This window comes from Xylaria bambusicola (assembly GCF_022495145.1).
Source record: "Xylaria bambusicola strain CBS 139988 unplaced genomic scaffold F5B22scaffold_70, whole genome shotgun sequence".
NCBI lineage: Eukaryota > Fungi > Ascomycota > Sordariomycetes > Xylariales > Xylariaceae > Xylaria > Xylaria bambusicola.
Window position 1 is genome coordinate 1 of NW_025953623.1, and position 15,422 is coordinate 15,422.

The window sequence follows — 15,422 nt, forward strand, 5'->3', positions numbered from 1 at the left end:
TAAAGTTATTAAAGATTGAAATAATAGGGTTTTATATAGGTTATTGGGGTGGCCAGGTCAATTGGGTGGCCAGGTCAAGTGGGAGATGCGTTAATATTATTACTTTATTTATTATAAATTTAATTAAATAATTTTAATATTATAAAAATTATAATTCTTTTAATTATAATTACTTTTTTATTATTAATATTTAAATAATTTTATAAATTTAAAGATTTTACTTTAATTATATAATTATATTTTTATTAATTAAAGTTTTTTAATTTAATAAATATAATTTTAACTATTAATAATATTATTATATTATTTTTTTAATATTATATTATTTAATTTTAAACATTAATAAAGTTATATTTAAATATATAAAACTTTTAATTATTAAAATAAATAAATTAATTAATTAAAAGTTTAAAAGTATATATATTATTATTAAATAAATTTTACTTTACCCTTAAGGTATATATTAATAATTTTATAAGGTAGATCCTTAAAGTTAGAGCTATTTTAACTTACTCCTTATATTGCATTATTTATTAATATATCCTTTATTTTAATAAATATAACCCCTTATATTTAACAATATCCTCCCCACTTTGCTGTACTTGCTCTACTGTGATAACGTTATACCGGTTTGATTCGAGGCCGGCCGCCGGTAATATCTAATGTCGCCAAACCGCCCAGACGGAGAGTTTGGACAAGGTTAAGCGTGCGCACACATCTCCCGCACCGTCTACCTACAACTCTTACCCACTAAACTGTTAGGAGGATCGAGTTCAAGTGAATATAACCTCTTTATAACCAGCATCGTTGTGTTCTCCAGAGACAGAATTTCCAGCGTCATCTTCCCGTATGCTAATGTGGGTGGGTGCCATCGGTTACACAGAGTCCAAGGCTGTAAAATATTACAATACTGAGCACCTAGGCTTATATTAAGGATAAGTATAAATCTGCAGTAGGTCCTATATTAAATCTGCAGTATCCAGGTGTACGCAGCTGTTTTCAGCTGGTTGCAATATTTGTACATTATATATATCGGGGCTTGCAAAGTAGAATGTTATTATAGGTTATTGGTTAAACCCCCCCTCCTTATAGCTATACATTCCTAAGTTTTATATTTCCTTAAGCTTAAGAATCTTTATATAGTTAGATAATTTATAAAAGTAATAAAATTAATGGATTTTAAGAATTGTTAAAGGTTAAAAACAGTAGGGTAAGTGTAGGTAGTAGGGTACTGTAAGCGTAGGTGGTAGGGTACTGTAAGTGTAGGTGGTAGGGTATTTGGGAAGGTGTAGATAGTATAGCAAAAACAGTGCTGTGAGTGTGCTACAGACCGTTTTAGCCGTTAGCACCTGGGTACTGCAGATTTAGTGTGGGACCTACTGCAGATTTATACTTGTCCTATATTGACAGGTCTCGTGTAGTATCGTACAGTACAGCGACGCACTCGCTATAGATATTAGCGCGTTGCTTTTAAGATCTAATGAACCAGATGGCCACTATAATGCCCAAGAGTGCCAATGCCCAAAATCCAACCTTGATTCTTTCATTTCGTCGCGCTGCTCTCCCTTTCGAATGCCTTCTCACATTCAATCTTGGGAAAGGAATATCTGGAACATCTTTTCCAAGGAACGCACATAATGGTTCCCATCCATCGCCCATGCTGTACTCAAGCCTCCTCTCAGGAGGAACCATCTGCCTTAGCGTCTCGAAATACCTATTATACGTCTCGCGCGCTTTCATTTCTATTTCAGCAATGTTCTTGGCTCCGAAGAACCCAAAGTGAACTTTGCGCATTGCATAGCCAGCGCGGACGCCGTTGATCTGCCAGTCAAGGAAGAGGCCAATGCCAACAAGAGGAGAGGAGAACAGTGTTGTTAATAGCTGTGATCTGAAGCTTGGCCACCAAGAATCAAAGTCTCGTTGGACGATAACAACTTTGGCATTTGGATAAGCCTTGATGAGCTGGTGGACGAATGGTGAGGCTAAATCGGTGACTATGTCATATTTGGAGCCCCATAAAGAGTCCCAGTCCTTTCGTGTATATGGCTGCCTCTTCGTCGCTCCAGGGATCGATGGCCAAGTAGCTTCAGCTGCTTTTTCTATGAGACTCCAGGGGTTTCCGCGAACGTCGTCGACCCCATGGTGTACTTTATAGCCCAAAGTTCTGTACGCTTTAGCTAACGATGTTGTCCCCATTCGAAATAGAGTGGCGTGAATAACCATAAGCTCTTGCTGAGAAGAATGGTTTTGATCCTCCATAATGTCTGAGTAATTAAATCATCCAAGCATCTTCAGAAGGTTAGACGAATGCAAAATTATAATACAGAAGAGATTTGAGAAATTGTTACATTGTGAAGACATAGCAGTTAATACCAGGTAAACAAGGGGGCTGTGTCGGACATTGCAGACCAACAGGTCCCAGCGACCTATATTACGGACCTATTAGGGTTCTTAGCGCTTATATAGGTCGGCATCATATCTCAGAGGACGTTAGACAGACTGTAATTTGCCCTAGGATCATTTTTCTTAATTCCGTTTAAGAAAAATGAATGAAGGAACAGGTATATAATATGTAACTTATATAAGGAGAGATGCATCATGCTCATTAAGCTGACCACACCCCCTACGAACCACCCCCCTCACGAACCACCCCCCTCACGAACCACCCCCCTCACGAACCACCCCCCTCACGAACCACCCCCCTCACGAACCACCCCCCTCACGAACCACCTATACTATACAGTATTTATATATAAAACTATAAAATAGATAATTAAAAATAACTAATTAAAAAAAGCATTTATAATTATTAAACTTTAAAATTAACTATATAATATAATTCTATATATATAATTAAATTATAAAAAATATTAACCTATTATAGGAAGTATATTTAATTATTAAAGTTATAGTGGTTTTTTTAAAGTATAATTTATATAGGAATTTATATAATGCTATATAAAATTTTTTAAACCTATTAACTTTAACCTGGAATATCTATATGGAAAGAAATCGTAAAAATAAATATAATATATTAAAAAATGCTAAATTAGTTAATAAACTTAATCCTTGAAACCGTTTATTTTTACTATTTTTATTTAATTTATTATACATTATTAAAGGTAGAAATGTTACCTTTTAACGATAATAATTTAGGTAGAAAAATGTACAGTATTTTAATGCGACGCTTAAGGTTAGCAAATTAGTATGTAGTATTATTACTACAGTGTAGTATTACTACTGTAGTATTACTAGTAGTAACTGTTTTCAAATACTACAGTAATATTAATAAGTATAATTACTACACTACACTTATTACTAGTAATACTATATACTATAAGTAATATTACTACACTTATTACATTTATTATACTTATTTTTATATTTATATAAATTTATTTTATATATTTTATAAAAGAAACTTTATAAAGAAAAGCCTTAATAAATTATATATTATATTTAATATAATTATAAAGATATTAAATTATTTAAATAAGTTATTATAAAAGAGTTATAGCTCCTAACCCTTAAGTTAATAGTATAATTAATAGGTCTTTTAAAGGATAGATTAATAAGTTAAATAATGGTTTAATTAATGGTTAGGTTAATAGGTTAAACAGTGGTTTAGTTAGTGGCTAGGTTAATAGGTCAAACAGTGGTTCAATTAATGGATAGATTAGTAGGTCAGAGAGTGGTTCAGTTGGTGGCTAGGTTAGTAGGTCATACAGTGGTTCAGTTAGTGGATAGATTAGTAGGTCAAACAGTGGTTCAGTTAGTGGATAGATTAGTAGGTCAGAGAGTGGTTCAGTTGGTGGATAGGTTAGTAGGTCAAAGAGTGGTTCAGTTAGTGGCCTACACCTTCTATATTATATATAGCGTAGTTAATAAAGATTATAAATTAATAAGTTAATCATTACTTTAATACTATATAATTTATAGTATATTTTTAATATTTATTTACGATATTATACATTATACTTATTATAATAAAAAGTAATATTTTAAAATAAGTATATAAAATCATTCTTTTAAAAAAAGACTTATAAATATATTATTAATTAAAATTAAGTTTAACTTAATTATAAAACTTATTTTATAATATTAAATTTAATAAAAAAGGAAATTTAAAATAATAAACTATATACTAGCTTAATTATATATAATTTAATCCTCATCTTCATTATTAAATTCTTCCTCTTCTTCATCATATAATTCATTAAAGCTTAATTGCTAATTCTTTGATAAAATCAATGATTTAACCGTTTCTGGACTAAGTTTATTTCTATTTTTAGTAATAATATTACTAGTAATAGAAAAAATTCGTTCAATAGTAGTAGAAGTAGCCGGAATAGCTAGGTATTTTCTAGCTAAAATAGAAAGTATTGGAAATCTAAAAGCATTATTTTTCCAATATTCCAAAGGATTAGCCTATAAAAAAATTAATATTATAATATATATATATAAAGTAAATAAACTTACTTTTCGAGGTTGTAATTCTTCTTTTAAATAAATAATAAATTCTTTTTCTGTATTTATTGAAGATGAATTTATATAAAATTCACTTTTAAAATCAGAATTAGAATTATTATCTATTTCATTAGTTATAAATGAATTAGATAATTTATCTATATTAATTAAACTAGAAGATGAAATTATGTTTAAAAATCTAAATATAAGTTAATAATTTAATATAAAATAATAAATATTAAAGAAAATAACTTACGAATTAAATTCTAATTTAAATAAGCGAATAATATTTCGTTTAATATTAGGATAAAAATGCAATAACCTATTAGGTTTAAAGTGATTAACTTTAAACCGAGGGTTTAATATAAAGCTTAAAATATAAGCTTTATATTTTTTAATTGTTGTATTATTTAAACGTTATGGGAAATACTTTTCTAATTTTTTAATACCATTTTTAATAACATTAATAATATTAGAAAAGATTGATTCCTATAATATAATTAATATATAATAAAGTAATAAATAGGAAAAGAAAATATTTACTAATAAAGAATCGTTTTGGATTTTCCTTTAATAATATTGAATAAAGTTATTTAAATCGTTATATATTTTATAAATATATAATAGCGACTTAGGTAAAGTAGTATAAAGTTCCGCTTGTAATTTAACTAAAGGTTTAACAAATATAATAAATAAATTCTTTAATTGTTTAACGATAAACCAATATAAAGAATTTAAATATATTTGTTTAAATTCAGTATTTATAGTAAACCGATTAACGAATTCTAAAGGCGACTTTAATTCGTAAAACGTATTTAATATACGAAAAGTAGAATTCCATTAAGTACTATTATTTAATAATTAAGTTAATAAAGAAATATAATATAATTAATTATATAATATAAAAGAATATACCTAATGGAATCTTTTTAATTTTATAATCCGAAGGCAATTCGTTATTTCTTTTTGCTTTATTAATTCCTTTAAGAAATAACGCTTTAATTTCAGCTATATATTTAATTAAAATAACTATTCGCGGTATACGGTTAATTAAACCTATTAAAGGTTAATATATAATTATAAATAAAGTTAAAATAAAGAAATAACTTACTTATATACCCTTGGTTTTCAATATTATCCCCGTTTGCAATATAATTAATTAGATTTTCAGAATCTGTAGTGGTTAAAATATATTGTTTTAATATATCTTAAACCATTAAATTAATTATATAAGAAATACAACGAATATTATTATTAAATTCTTTATTAAAGGAATTAAAATATTCCCTTTAAAAAGAGTTTAAAAATGTATCGTTATTTCTAGCGTTATTTCGGGTAATACTAATATAAATAATTAGTTTTTTAATATAAAACAGTTATTAAATAATAAACATACCTAAATATATTATTCATTTCAATATTATAAAGGTTTAATATATTTAAAAAAGAATTAAATATATTTAACCCGCTATGACGGTTAGTTATTTTATTAAATCCAATTAATTTATATATTAAATTAAAGTCGGAATTAATATATGAAATAATAACCCCTATAAAAGCCGTTTAGGAATTCGAAGTCCATATATTAAAAATAATAGAAAAGCTTCCATTACTTTTAATATTAGCTTTTAATTCGTTATTAAAAGCTATTAAAGCACTTTAAAAATTTGAATCCAATAATGCTTTTATAGTTTTTCGATTTATAATAAAGTCCCTAATAAATAGTTAATATATAATTATTAAATAAAAGTTAAATAAGGATTTATGGCTTAAAAAAATGAATTAGATTTTGAAAGGAATCGGAATTTAATATATTAAATGATAAATTATTATTAATAATAAAATCTAAAATTTTATTATTAATAATTTCATCGATATTTTCATTTAATATAGTTATATTTCGAGGTCGTTTTTTTGTTTATAAATTAAAAAAGGTTAATGCAATAGGTTGTATAATATTTTCTAATATTTATATTAGTAAAGTATTTTTAATATATAAATAAATAACTTACTTTTTAATTTTGTTTTTTCCGTTGCTTTATTATAAGCAATATTTAAATGTTTAAATTGATAATGTTTAACGAAATTAAAAGATTGAAAGCGTTTAACTTTAACAGTTTTCGAATATTAATAACTAAAAGTAATTAGTAAATATAATATATTTAATATATTATAAAATAAATATTTAAAAAAAGAAGTAACTTACCTTATACATCTAACAATTATCTTTCGTTCTTTATTAAGGTTAATAAGTAATAAAGTTTAAGTAAATAAGCCTTCTTTTAAAATATAAATCGAACTATTTTCATCATTTAATTGAAAAGATTTATTATTATAATCTTTTGAATTAATTGATGATTCTGCCGTACTTTCAACGTCGTTTTCTGATAAAGTAATTAATTCATTATTAGAATTAGGTAATTCGTTATTAGAATTAATTTCATTATCAGAAAAAGCGTTAGTTAAAATATCGCTTTCGTAAAATGAAGAGTCCATTATATAAAAATAATGATAATAATAAGTATAAGTGAAGTGATTTACATTTAAGGTTATTATATTTATAATATAAAGTGTTATTATATAAAGAGAAAACCAATTTTAAGTAATATAGTTAATGGATATTTATATTAAATCTATTAATTCTATTAAATTCTATAAAGTTCTATACTTAATAATAGTTATTCTATAGCTTTATATGCTAATTAAAGCTATTAATAAGCATAGAACTTTATAGAAGTTAATAGAATTTAATAGAAATTTTATTAAATTCTTTTAATTTCTATTAAATTCTATAAAGTTCTATGCTTAATAATAGTTATTCTATAGCTTTATATGCTTATTAAAGCTATTAATAAGCATAGAACTTTATAGAAGTTAATAGAATTTAAAAGAATTTAATAAAATTCTTTTAATTTCTATTAAATTCTATAAAGTTCTATGCTTAATAATAGTTATTTTATAGCTTTATATAAATTCTATTAAATTCTTTTTAATTCTTTTAATTTTTATAAAATTCTATATACTTTTATATTTATTAATTATTAATAATAATAAAATTATATATTTTTATATATATAAAAAATTACTACATTAGTAAATCAATAATACTATATATAGTATATAGTAATACTACTATAGTATTTAATAATAGCAATATTAAACTACAGTAGTATTAGTAAGTGCTATTACTACACTACATGTAGTAGTAGTATTACTAAATACTACAGTAGTATTACTAATTTCCAACCCTGGCGACGCCGTACTATATATTTCTTACCTAAATTAATACCTTAAAAAGGTAATATTTTTACCTTCAATAATATATAATAAATTGAATAAAAATGATAAAAATAAACGGTTAAAAGAATTAAGTTCATTAAGTAATTTAGCACTTATTAATATATTATACTTATTTTTATAAATTTTCTTCATATAAATATTCTAGGTTAAAGTTATTAAGTTTAAAAATTTTTATATAGCACTATGCAAATTCCTATATAAATTACACTTTAAAAAAACCACTATAACTTTAATAATTAAATACACTTCCTATAATAGGTCGATATTTTTTATAATTTAATTATATATATAGAATTATATTATATAGCTAATTTTAAAGTTTAATAATTATAGATGCTTTTTTTAATTAGTTATTTTTAATTATCTATTTTATAGTTTTATATATAAATACCGTACAGTATAGATGGTTCGCAAGGGGGGTGGTTCGTAGGGGGTGTGGTCAGCTTATAGCTATAAGTAACTTCAATTTGTATAATCTTAATTTACAATGATTCATTTATGTGTTTTTAAGCTTTATTCCCAGCAAGCAGCAGTCCCTTTACCTTAAAAGTTTTTCCGAGTCCTTATGATTCTAAGAATTAGTCACGACACCGAGGTGCATGCTGTCATGAAGATTGAGAACCTATAAGGAGGCAAGTTAGGATTTATGATCCAGATGATTTAGTTTACACCATATGTCGAAACTTAAACGAAACAGCCTGAAAGCCATGATTACCATAACTAACAAACTTAATGCTGATGATGTTTACGTCTAAACGAGAAGCGAACGGATGAGATAAGACTCTGAATAGAGCCGTAGAATCTTATTGTGGAGATTAACATATTATTGAAACAATACTCATTGCTAGGCTTGCAAGCTATTATGTCCCAGCTTTATTCCCGTTAACCGGCGTAATTTTATAAAGTGAGCCGAGTACCGCATCTTTATGCGGCAGTCTCCGTACAACGTCTCGGCAGACGGCAGTTTGATTTTAATGACTGCTTACCATGGAGCTCGGTATAAATTAAATAATAAATTCAATTCCCAACTCTATAATATCTGGTAAGTATTCAGTCTCTCCCAATTTATATTACAATCTAATCTTGCTATAATGACGGCTGCCCCCTCTTTTGACATTCCGGCTGGTACCATCGCCCATGTATACATCATCAATACCGATGTTTACCTAACCAATCTTGCTACTGCCGCCCTACTAACCCCTAGCATCGATGGGTTCGACAAATTTCGACCGTTGGCGTCCTGGTCTTTTTTGATCCAGAGTTCAAAAGGCGAGAAAGTGCTGTTCGACCTATCAATACCCCCAGATCCTGCCAGCTACTCTCCAGCCATATTGGAGATGCTCGATGCGGTATCTGCTTCGGTTGATGGGAATAAGCACGTTGCGGATGTTCTCAGAGGCGATGGTATAGACCCTGCTGACATAGGTAGCGTCATCTGGAGGTTGGTAGTCAATTTCTCCAGTCTTCGTTTTCTGCATCGTATTACTGATTATTCTTCTGCCTAGCCACCACCATTTCGATCACATCGGTGATATTACGACTTTTCCTAAATCGACCACTCTAGTCGTCGGGCCAGGTTTCAAGAATGCCTATCTACCAGCATATCCCACGCGAGCAGATGTTATTGAGGAACGTCATTTGGAGTAAGTCATACAACGATGGTATAAAATTCGAGATATACTTATGCTCACAATAGGGGTCGGACTTTACGAGAAATCAACTTTTCTGATGTGTCTCGATCATTGACTATTGGTGCTTTCGAAGCGTACGACTTCTTTGGTGATGGCTCATTCTACCTTCTCCACACGCCTGGTCACACCATCGGGCATCTTGCTGGCCTTGCCCGGACCACTAGCAGTCCAGACACCTTCATCTTCATGGGCGGCGATCTCTGTCATCATAGCGGGGAGATCCGGCCATCCCCTCATCTTCCCATCCCAGCGAACATTCAATTCCCTCTACCTGACTACCTTCGAGCGCGAATCTCTGGTTGCCCGGGAGCAGAACAGTTTCACGCGCTGAACCATAAGCACGGTCGCAAAGCATATGAACCCTTTTTCGAGCCTGTTCTTGCCGTCGACATTCCGCAAGCGATTCAAACGATCAAGGACGCCCAGCTAGCAGACGCGCAAAGTAACATCTTCTTTGTATTCGCACATGATATGGAAATCCAGGGAATTGTCGATTTTTTCCCACATCCGGCGAATGGTTGGAGGGTGAAGGGATGGAGGGAGAAGTCGTTGTGGAGGTTTTTGGCGGATCTCACACCGGCTGCTGTATCAATTGGCCAGTAGGAAGTTCAACTGGTCGCATGTATGAAGTGTGTAGCAGTATCGTGGTTGTAGCATCGCGTGGCATCATGCGCGTTCATCGTAAACAAGTCTCATCTTTCGCGGGAGAGAGTCAGAGACACATCAATCAAAACCGCGACATACGCGTCATGTGCATCTCAAACTCATGTTTCCACGTGATCTTGACTATTTAGGTAATCATATAGCTAGGTATTACTAGACCCGATTCCAGCGGATTTATGAATGAGAAGGCAGGGGGATGCGCTAGCACGATGGGGGAGAGATAGCGCTATCAAACACACGCAATAGGCAATTAAGCCAGAGAAGAAGTAATGATCGATACTCACGATGATGAGAAATCAGTCATTATCATTTCACAAGTCATGTCACCTTGTATAAGTATAAGTCCTAAGGTAGGTACGCTCGTTGCTTACAAATGGGATGGCACCGGCAGTCGTGGGTTTTGCTTGGCCTGGCATTCGGCATTACCAACTACCTAATGTGTTCGGCAGTCGGCAGTCGGCGTACCAAAGCTGACCTCAAATGTGCCCGCAAATCCATCTCGGCGTCGACACAAGCTATTCTACACTGAGAGGAGCCGGCCGAGATAATGCGGTTTTCGGTATAACTATCCTCTCATCAATCTCATGTTCCTATCGGATATTAACAGAGATGCTGGCTTCAGACCGTGCAAGGGTGGTTTGCACCAACTGCCATCTCCGAAAGGTAACCTTCCGGCACCCACCCAAAAGTCCAAACTCCAGACCGCGAGACTGAAGACCGTAGCTAGATCAAATGTGACTTGCAGACCAGCTCAAATGGAGTATGTAAACATTGCCGCCAATCACAGCAGCCCTGCATGTGCGTTCATATCTTCGCCTGCCTAGTGAGTGTTCACAGCATGCTAACAATATCATCAGTCGCCGAGTTGGTGTAAGGAAAAATCGGCTGAGCGGGACGCGACTGCGAGCACCTGGATCGCGGTCGATCCGGTGCCTACAAACTCCTGACTTAGAAGAAGTTTCCCCTAGCGTCGCTACCACGCATCTAGAGACCACACCGCCGGGCGATACCAATACGCCGAGCTCGGAACCCAGGAGTTTCATCAACCGGTGCTCCGACTCTTACTATGGAGAGACTGGCGATATCAATGGAGTGGAGGAAACCCCGTTCACGAGCCCGCCGAATTTGCAGGCGCTTCGTAAATCAGTTCAACTCGACCCGACTCCGCGTCCCGTACTTATAAGGGCGTGGGCCGATGCATATTGGCAGTCTGTATTCCACTATTGTCCAGTACTTGAAGCTAAAGACCTAGATGGGTCGAATGCATCAACTGCCCTGGGGAAGGCTATTTGCCTCGTAGGAAATTTAGTGCGGCCTAACCCCAGAGGTTTCAAACTCGCCAACGAGTTATACGAAGAGGTGAAGCTATTAATATGCCTCGATCTTGACCGAGACACAGCGCGCACTCTCAAGGCTATCTGCCTTCTTTCTCTATGGAGCGCTAAACCCTCCAACCCAATTACCCTTGATGGGCCCTGGCATTGGATAGCGGTAGCAGTTCGGTTGGCGCTTCAGATGGGACTTTATCGAGAATGCACTTATGTAAACCGATCTGATGCGAAATCCCTGCGCAGGATATTTTGGACACTTCATGTTCGTGACTCACCATCTACTGTAGAGACATCTTCTTATCTTTGCTGACATGTCACAAGAATAACGATACGCTTGAGGCTGCTTGCTGGTATGTTCAATTCCAGGTCACTTTGAAACAAGATTGGTTCATGGAATACTAGTCGCTGACTTGACCGTGGTGCTAGGAACCGCCCTCCATTGCTCAGACGCAATGATTTCAATGTCGAACTCCCGACTCGAGATGACTTTGATATGCCATGTCTTCATTCAGTGGTTTTTATCGAAAGCTCCAAACTGTGCACTATCATTAGTCGTACGTCAGAGCTTCACAGAGACAGACGGCCAATAGAGCTTGAAGAGTTCTCAAGAGTTGAGACGTCACTATGTGATTGGGTTAACAGCCTTCCAGGAGAACTACGGCTATTCGACGAGGGCGGAACAAGGAAAAGCTACTGCCGGCCGGTTTCTGAGCTATTGATTCAATACTTCGTCGCCATCATTCTAAGTGAGTTTCTCAGGTGCAGAGATAGAGGCGGACCACGCAGAGTATCGGTTGCATCATTGTTATCAGCATCATGCGCGGTCACACTGTACGAGGAGATTGATTGTCGAGATGAAGCGAGACTTCCTCATCATAATGGCTTCTATTGTCTGGTACTTGCGCTTCCGATAATACACCGTACTCCCCAAAATTCAGAACAAAAGTCTGAGCGCGAAAGAAATCTGGCAGTCCTTCGATCTATCCTGAAGGGATTGGATGGCAAATATGGCGACGCCAAGTGGGGTGTTGCAATGATGGACAAGCTCAAAACAAGGATTGACCGGACTCTTGATTCACGGTGTTCCGGAAACAGCGAACATCTAGAGTCAAGTCCTGTTTCGAATCGAATGTTTCCATTCCCTCCTGATTTCTGCGATAATATGGCTCTTCTGGAACAAACTACAGGACCGAATGCTGAGTTTTCGGTTGCGAACCTTAATGCCTTGCAAGACTGGTCTGTCGACAATAGCACTCTTGACTGTACCTGGCTCGACTTGTTCAGATTTGATGTTGCCGATATGAACGGAGAGTTTCAGAACAGCGTCCAATGATATGTTGCGGCTAACTACCTGTTAGATATGAGGACCTCAAGATCTTAAAACACATTAGAACTACAATAAACGTTCTTATAGAAGCGAAACTGAACATGTATCAATAACTTATACAGGGCTTAATACTATAGTTGGGGCCAAATATTGGCTTAATATAAACTCCATTCTTATTTAATAGTTGTGGAATAAAATAATTTTAGAGGGGCCCTGATTCCAAGTTTGAAAAAAGGGCATCCCAAGTATTTGAATCAAAGTCCATTTCGAAATGGTTCGCGCTCCCCCAGAACTCATTAATTGATGAATCAATCGCAAGCGAGCTGTCTCCGAAGTCGGAACTATGTTGTGGAAAACTGGGCTGGGTGTTCTCAGAAAGAGATGCATTCTCTTCAAGGGACTGGTAGGCAGTGTGGTGGATCGTGGGGCTCGCCAAATTTTCCTTTGAGAGAACAACTTGGTGTTTACGAAGCACCTCCACTACGGAGTCCAATGAGCGATTTAGGAGGGGGGAAATCTTTCTGGCTCCTTCAAGCATTCGCAGCGTGGAAAGTAGTTCTTTCCCTCGCTCCTGATAGTCTCCTTCATTCTTATTAAAGCACAGGTCCATAACTTGAATGACCAGCGCCAGGTGTGTATAGTGTACAGCCATGGCCATACGCGCTGTCTCCATGGACGGTGAATCGGCTTCGGACTTTGGCTCTTTATAAAGCTGAATTACTATCCTCGCCGATTCCAGGCAAGCCTGTCTTGAATAGTTGTACCGCGGGTCAGAAGACTTTCTAATCAAGAATTTTTGATGTAGTCTGCATCGCCTTGTGTGCGCAGCTGTGAGTATGCAGTATCGCATGATAGGGATTTTTGAGTACACAGCTTCAAGAGATCTACTCTTATTACGGCTTTCATTATCGGCTCGAAAAAAGTAAGGTAGCTCCTCCAAGAAATTCTTGATTTTGTCATCCAATGATATTATATGCTGATAAGGGATTTTCAAAAGCTTCGGCGTCTCTAATGGAATGGTGTCTGTATATTCCCTCGATAGATGTGCAAGGCGAATTCTAGCAAGAAGAAACGTAATGCCGGTTGGCTGCGGCACCGTGACCGACGTACTATTATCGCTCGCATCATACTCGGTTGGAAGGTTTACTTGAATATGATTAGGGTGAATAGAGTATGTTCCTTCTTGGGGTCCTGTCATTGTTGAGTGTGTCCTAGCCACTTTCAGCATGTAGACAAGATAGAACATAGGCGATCTGCCTTACCAGTCTGAAGCTATCAAATGCCAATAGATTCTCCGCTTCACTTCACGGTCAGCGAGAATGTGCAAGCTTAGGCCTGTTGCTGTTGGGTAATATTCATCAGCGTCCAAGCGATGTAAGCCAAGATCCCTCGCCATTGCAATAGCCGTTGCAGATAAATGACGGTATCTAGCCGAGAAGCCATCCAAATGGTACGTAACATAAGACATGATTATCAGCGCTTGAATGTCTTCCAAGGTTCCAGAAGTGTTGCGACGGGAGTGTTCCAGGACATCCAAAGCGCTTCTACTCCAACACTTCGATAGATTGGCAGCATCGTAACCCAATACGCCTAGTCCATCATTTTCAAATGACTGATAAAAGAAAGCGCTAAGGGCGCACACAGATAGTAGTAAGGCAGCTTGACCAGGTAAGACAAGTTCTCTCTGGTTGACCCGCGTGTAGAAAGACTTTGTAAGCGACTGGGCAGTTGAGAAGTTCAAAATAGGACACATATAGCTCAAGTTATCCTCAAAATAGCCAAACAGGATAACTGCTGTCTTATAAGGAGGTATTGTGATAATGTTTTCCTTCGAATGTACTTTAGATGCCGGAAGGAATTGAACATCATCTAGTGATTCCATAATCGAATTATCATCGCGAATAGCAAATGACAAGTCATTTGATAGAAATGATATCTATTAGGTTATTAGCAGGTATTCTAAAGCAATCTCACTAGAAATGCTAGCAGGAGACAACTTACAAGCGAATCTTCCCTAACTCCAATGTTCTCGAGTAAGCGCAGATCTGTGTATTGGCCAGGCACCTCTGAACTAGGCGTGGGCAAAGTGGCTCGGCTGTTTGAGAACTCTTCATTAACAGAAGTTCCTGGTAACACGATTGACTCAAGTCTTGCTACGCGTTTGAGGATTTCATCGGTGCTATGTGCATCGAGAGTTCGACCTCTTTGACTCCTCGTAGGTGGGTTGAGAAAGTCACAGGGGACGTTGCGAGCTTGGCAATTTGAACATGGTTGGACTCGGTTGCACCTCAGCTTTTTCAATCGGCAAAGCTGGCACGATACAGGCTCTGGGCGCCCTTTCTGCGTGGGCAACATAGTGTAACAAGTTATAGCGCTGGTCGCATGTATTGGAGACAGAGAAAGGATCGCGAACACGATGTAAGATCCACGGAGTTCCAAGATAGGTGATCCGCGGACATCCGGTCCCATTTATAAGTTTATAGCTTGAGAGTGGGCCCAATGATCAATAGCGTAATAATCTAGGTAGACGGGGGTTGGTGATTAAATAGCATCCGCGGACCATGTGGAAAATTGTACAATTTTCTCAAACTCATAGCGAGTATGATTGAGAAGGGTAGATCGCGACTTACTGGGTAGAGCTCG

General features: G+C 34.9%; 4 protein-coding genes across 4 annotated transcripts; 2 read left to right on the plus strand and 2 right to left on the minus strand.

The window, feature by feature from the left end:
• Positions 1 to 1,233: 1,233 nt before the first annotated feature.
• On the minus strand, positions 1,234 to 2,731 carry F5B22DRAFT_626996 (uncharacterized protein). The gene is made up of 3 exons (XM_047976283.1): positions 2,349 to 2,731; positions 1,381 to 2,289; positions 1,234 to 1,323 (listed from the first exon to the last, which is right to left on the minus strand). Exon 2 carries the CDS (start codon positions 2,257 to 2,259, stop codon positions 1,471 to 1,473), a length of 789 nt encoding a protein of 262 aa, XP_047825815.1. The 5' UTR covers positions 2,260 to 2,289; positions 2,349 to 2,731; the 3' UTR covers positions 1,234 to 1,323; positions 1,381 to 1,470.
• Positions 2,732 to 8,714: 5,983 nt separating this feature from the next.
• F5B22DRAFT_627001 (beta-lactamase-like protein) lies at positions 8,715 to 10,426 on the plus strand. Its single transcript, XM_047976284.1, has 3 exons — positions 8,715 to 9,208; positions 9,273 to 9,410; positions 9,464 to 10,426. The coding sequence occupies exons 1-3, from the start codon at positions 8,859 to 8,861 to the stop codon at positions 10,059 to 10,061; spliced, it is 1,086 nt and encodes a 361-aa protein (XP_047825816.1). The 5' UTR covers positions 8,715 to 8,858; the 3' UTR covers positions 10,062 to 10,426.
• A 432-nt stretch (positions 10,427 to 10,858) lies between these two features.
• F5B22DRAFT_627009 (fungal-specific transcription factor domain-containing protein) lies at positions 10,859 to 12,949 on the plus strand. The gene is made up of 4 exons (XM_047976285.1): positions 10,859 to 10,881; positions 10,979 to 11,714; positions 11,774 to 11,802; positions 11,879 to 12,949. The coding sequence occupies exons 1-4, from the start codon at positions 10,877 to 10,879 to the stop codon at positions 12,783 to 12,785; spliced, it is 1,677 nt and encodes a 558-aa protein (XP_047825817.1). The 5' UTR covers positions 10,859 to 10,876; the 3' UTR covers positions 12,786 to 12,949.
• On the minus strand, positions 12,950 to 15,212 carry F5B22DRAFT_627011 (fungal-specific transcription factor domain-containing protein). Its single transcript, XM_047976286.1, has 3 exons — positions 14,781 to 15,212; positions 14,042 to 14,715; positions 12,950 to 13,990 (listed from the first exon to the last, which is right to left on the minus strand). Exons 1-3 carry the CDS (start codon positions 15,132 to 15,134, stop codon positions 12,982 to 12,984), a joined length of 2,037 nt encoding a protein of 678 aa, XP_047825818.1. The 5' UTR covers positions 15,135 to 15,212; the 3' UTR covers positions 12,950 to 12,981.
• Positions 15,213 to 15,422: the final 210 nt, after the last annotated feature.

Coding starts and splice junctions, on each gene's coding strand:
- F5B22DRAFT_626996 (XM_047976283.1), bottom strand. CDS start 2,259: ATGGAGGATCAAAACCATTCTTCTCAGCAAGAGCTTATGGTTATTCAC.
- F5B22DRAFT_627001 (XM_047976284.1), top strand. CDS start 8,859: ATGACGGCTGCCCCCTCTTTTGACATTCCGGCTGGTACCATCGCCCAT. Junction 9,209..9,272: donor ATAGGTAGCGTCATCTGGAG/GTTGGTAGTCAA, acceptor TCTTCTGCCTAG/CCACCACCATTTCGATCACA. Junction 9,411..9,463: donor ATTGAGGAACGTCATTTGGA/GTAAGTCATACA, acceptor TGCTCACAATAG/GGGTCGGACTTTACGAGAAA.
- F5B22DRAFT_627009 (XM_047976285.1), top strand. Junction 11,715..11,773: donor GGATATTTTGGACACTTCAT/GTTCGTGACTCA, acceptor ACATGTCACAAG/AATAACGATACGCTTGAGGC. Junction 11,803..11,878: donor ACGCTTGAGGCTGCTTGCTG/GTATGTTCAATT, acceptor CCGTGGTGCTAG/GAACCGCCCTCCATTGCTCA.
- F5B22DRAFT_627011 (XM_047976286.1), bottom strand. CDS start 15,134: ATGTTGCCCACGCAGAAAGGGCGCCCAGAGCCTGTATCGTGCCAGCTT. Junction 14,716..14,780: donor GAGTTAGGGAAGATTCGCTT/GTAAGTTGTCTC, acceptor ATAACCTAATAG/ATATCATTTCTATCAAATGA. Junction 13,991..14,041: donor CATTTGATAGCTTCAGACTG/GTAAGGCAGATC, acceptor GAAAGTGGCTAG/GACACACTCAACAATGACAG.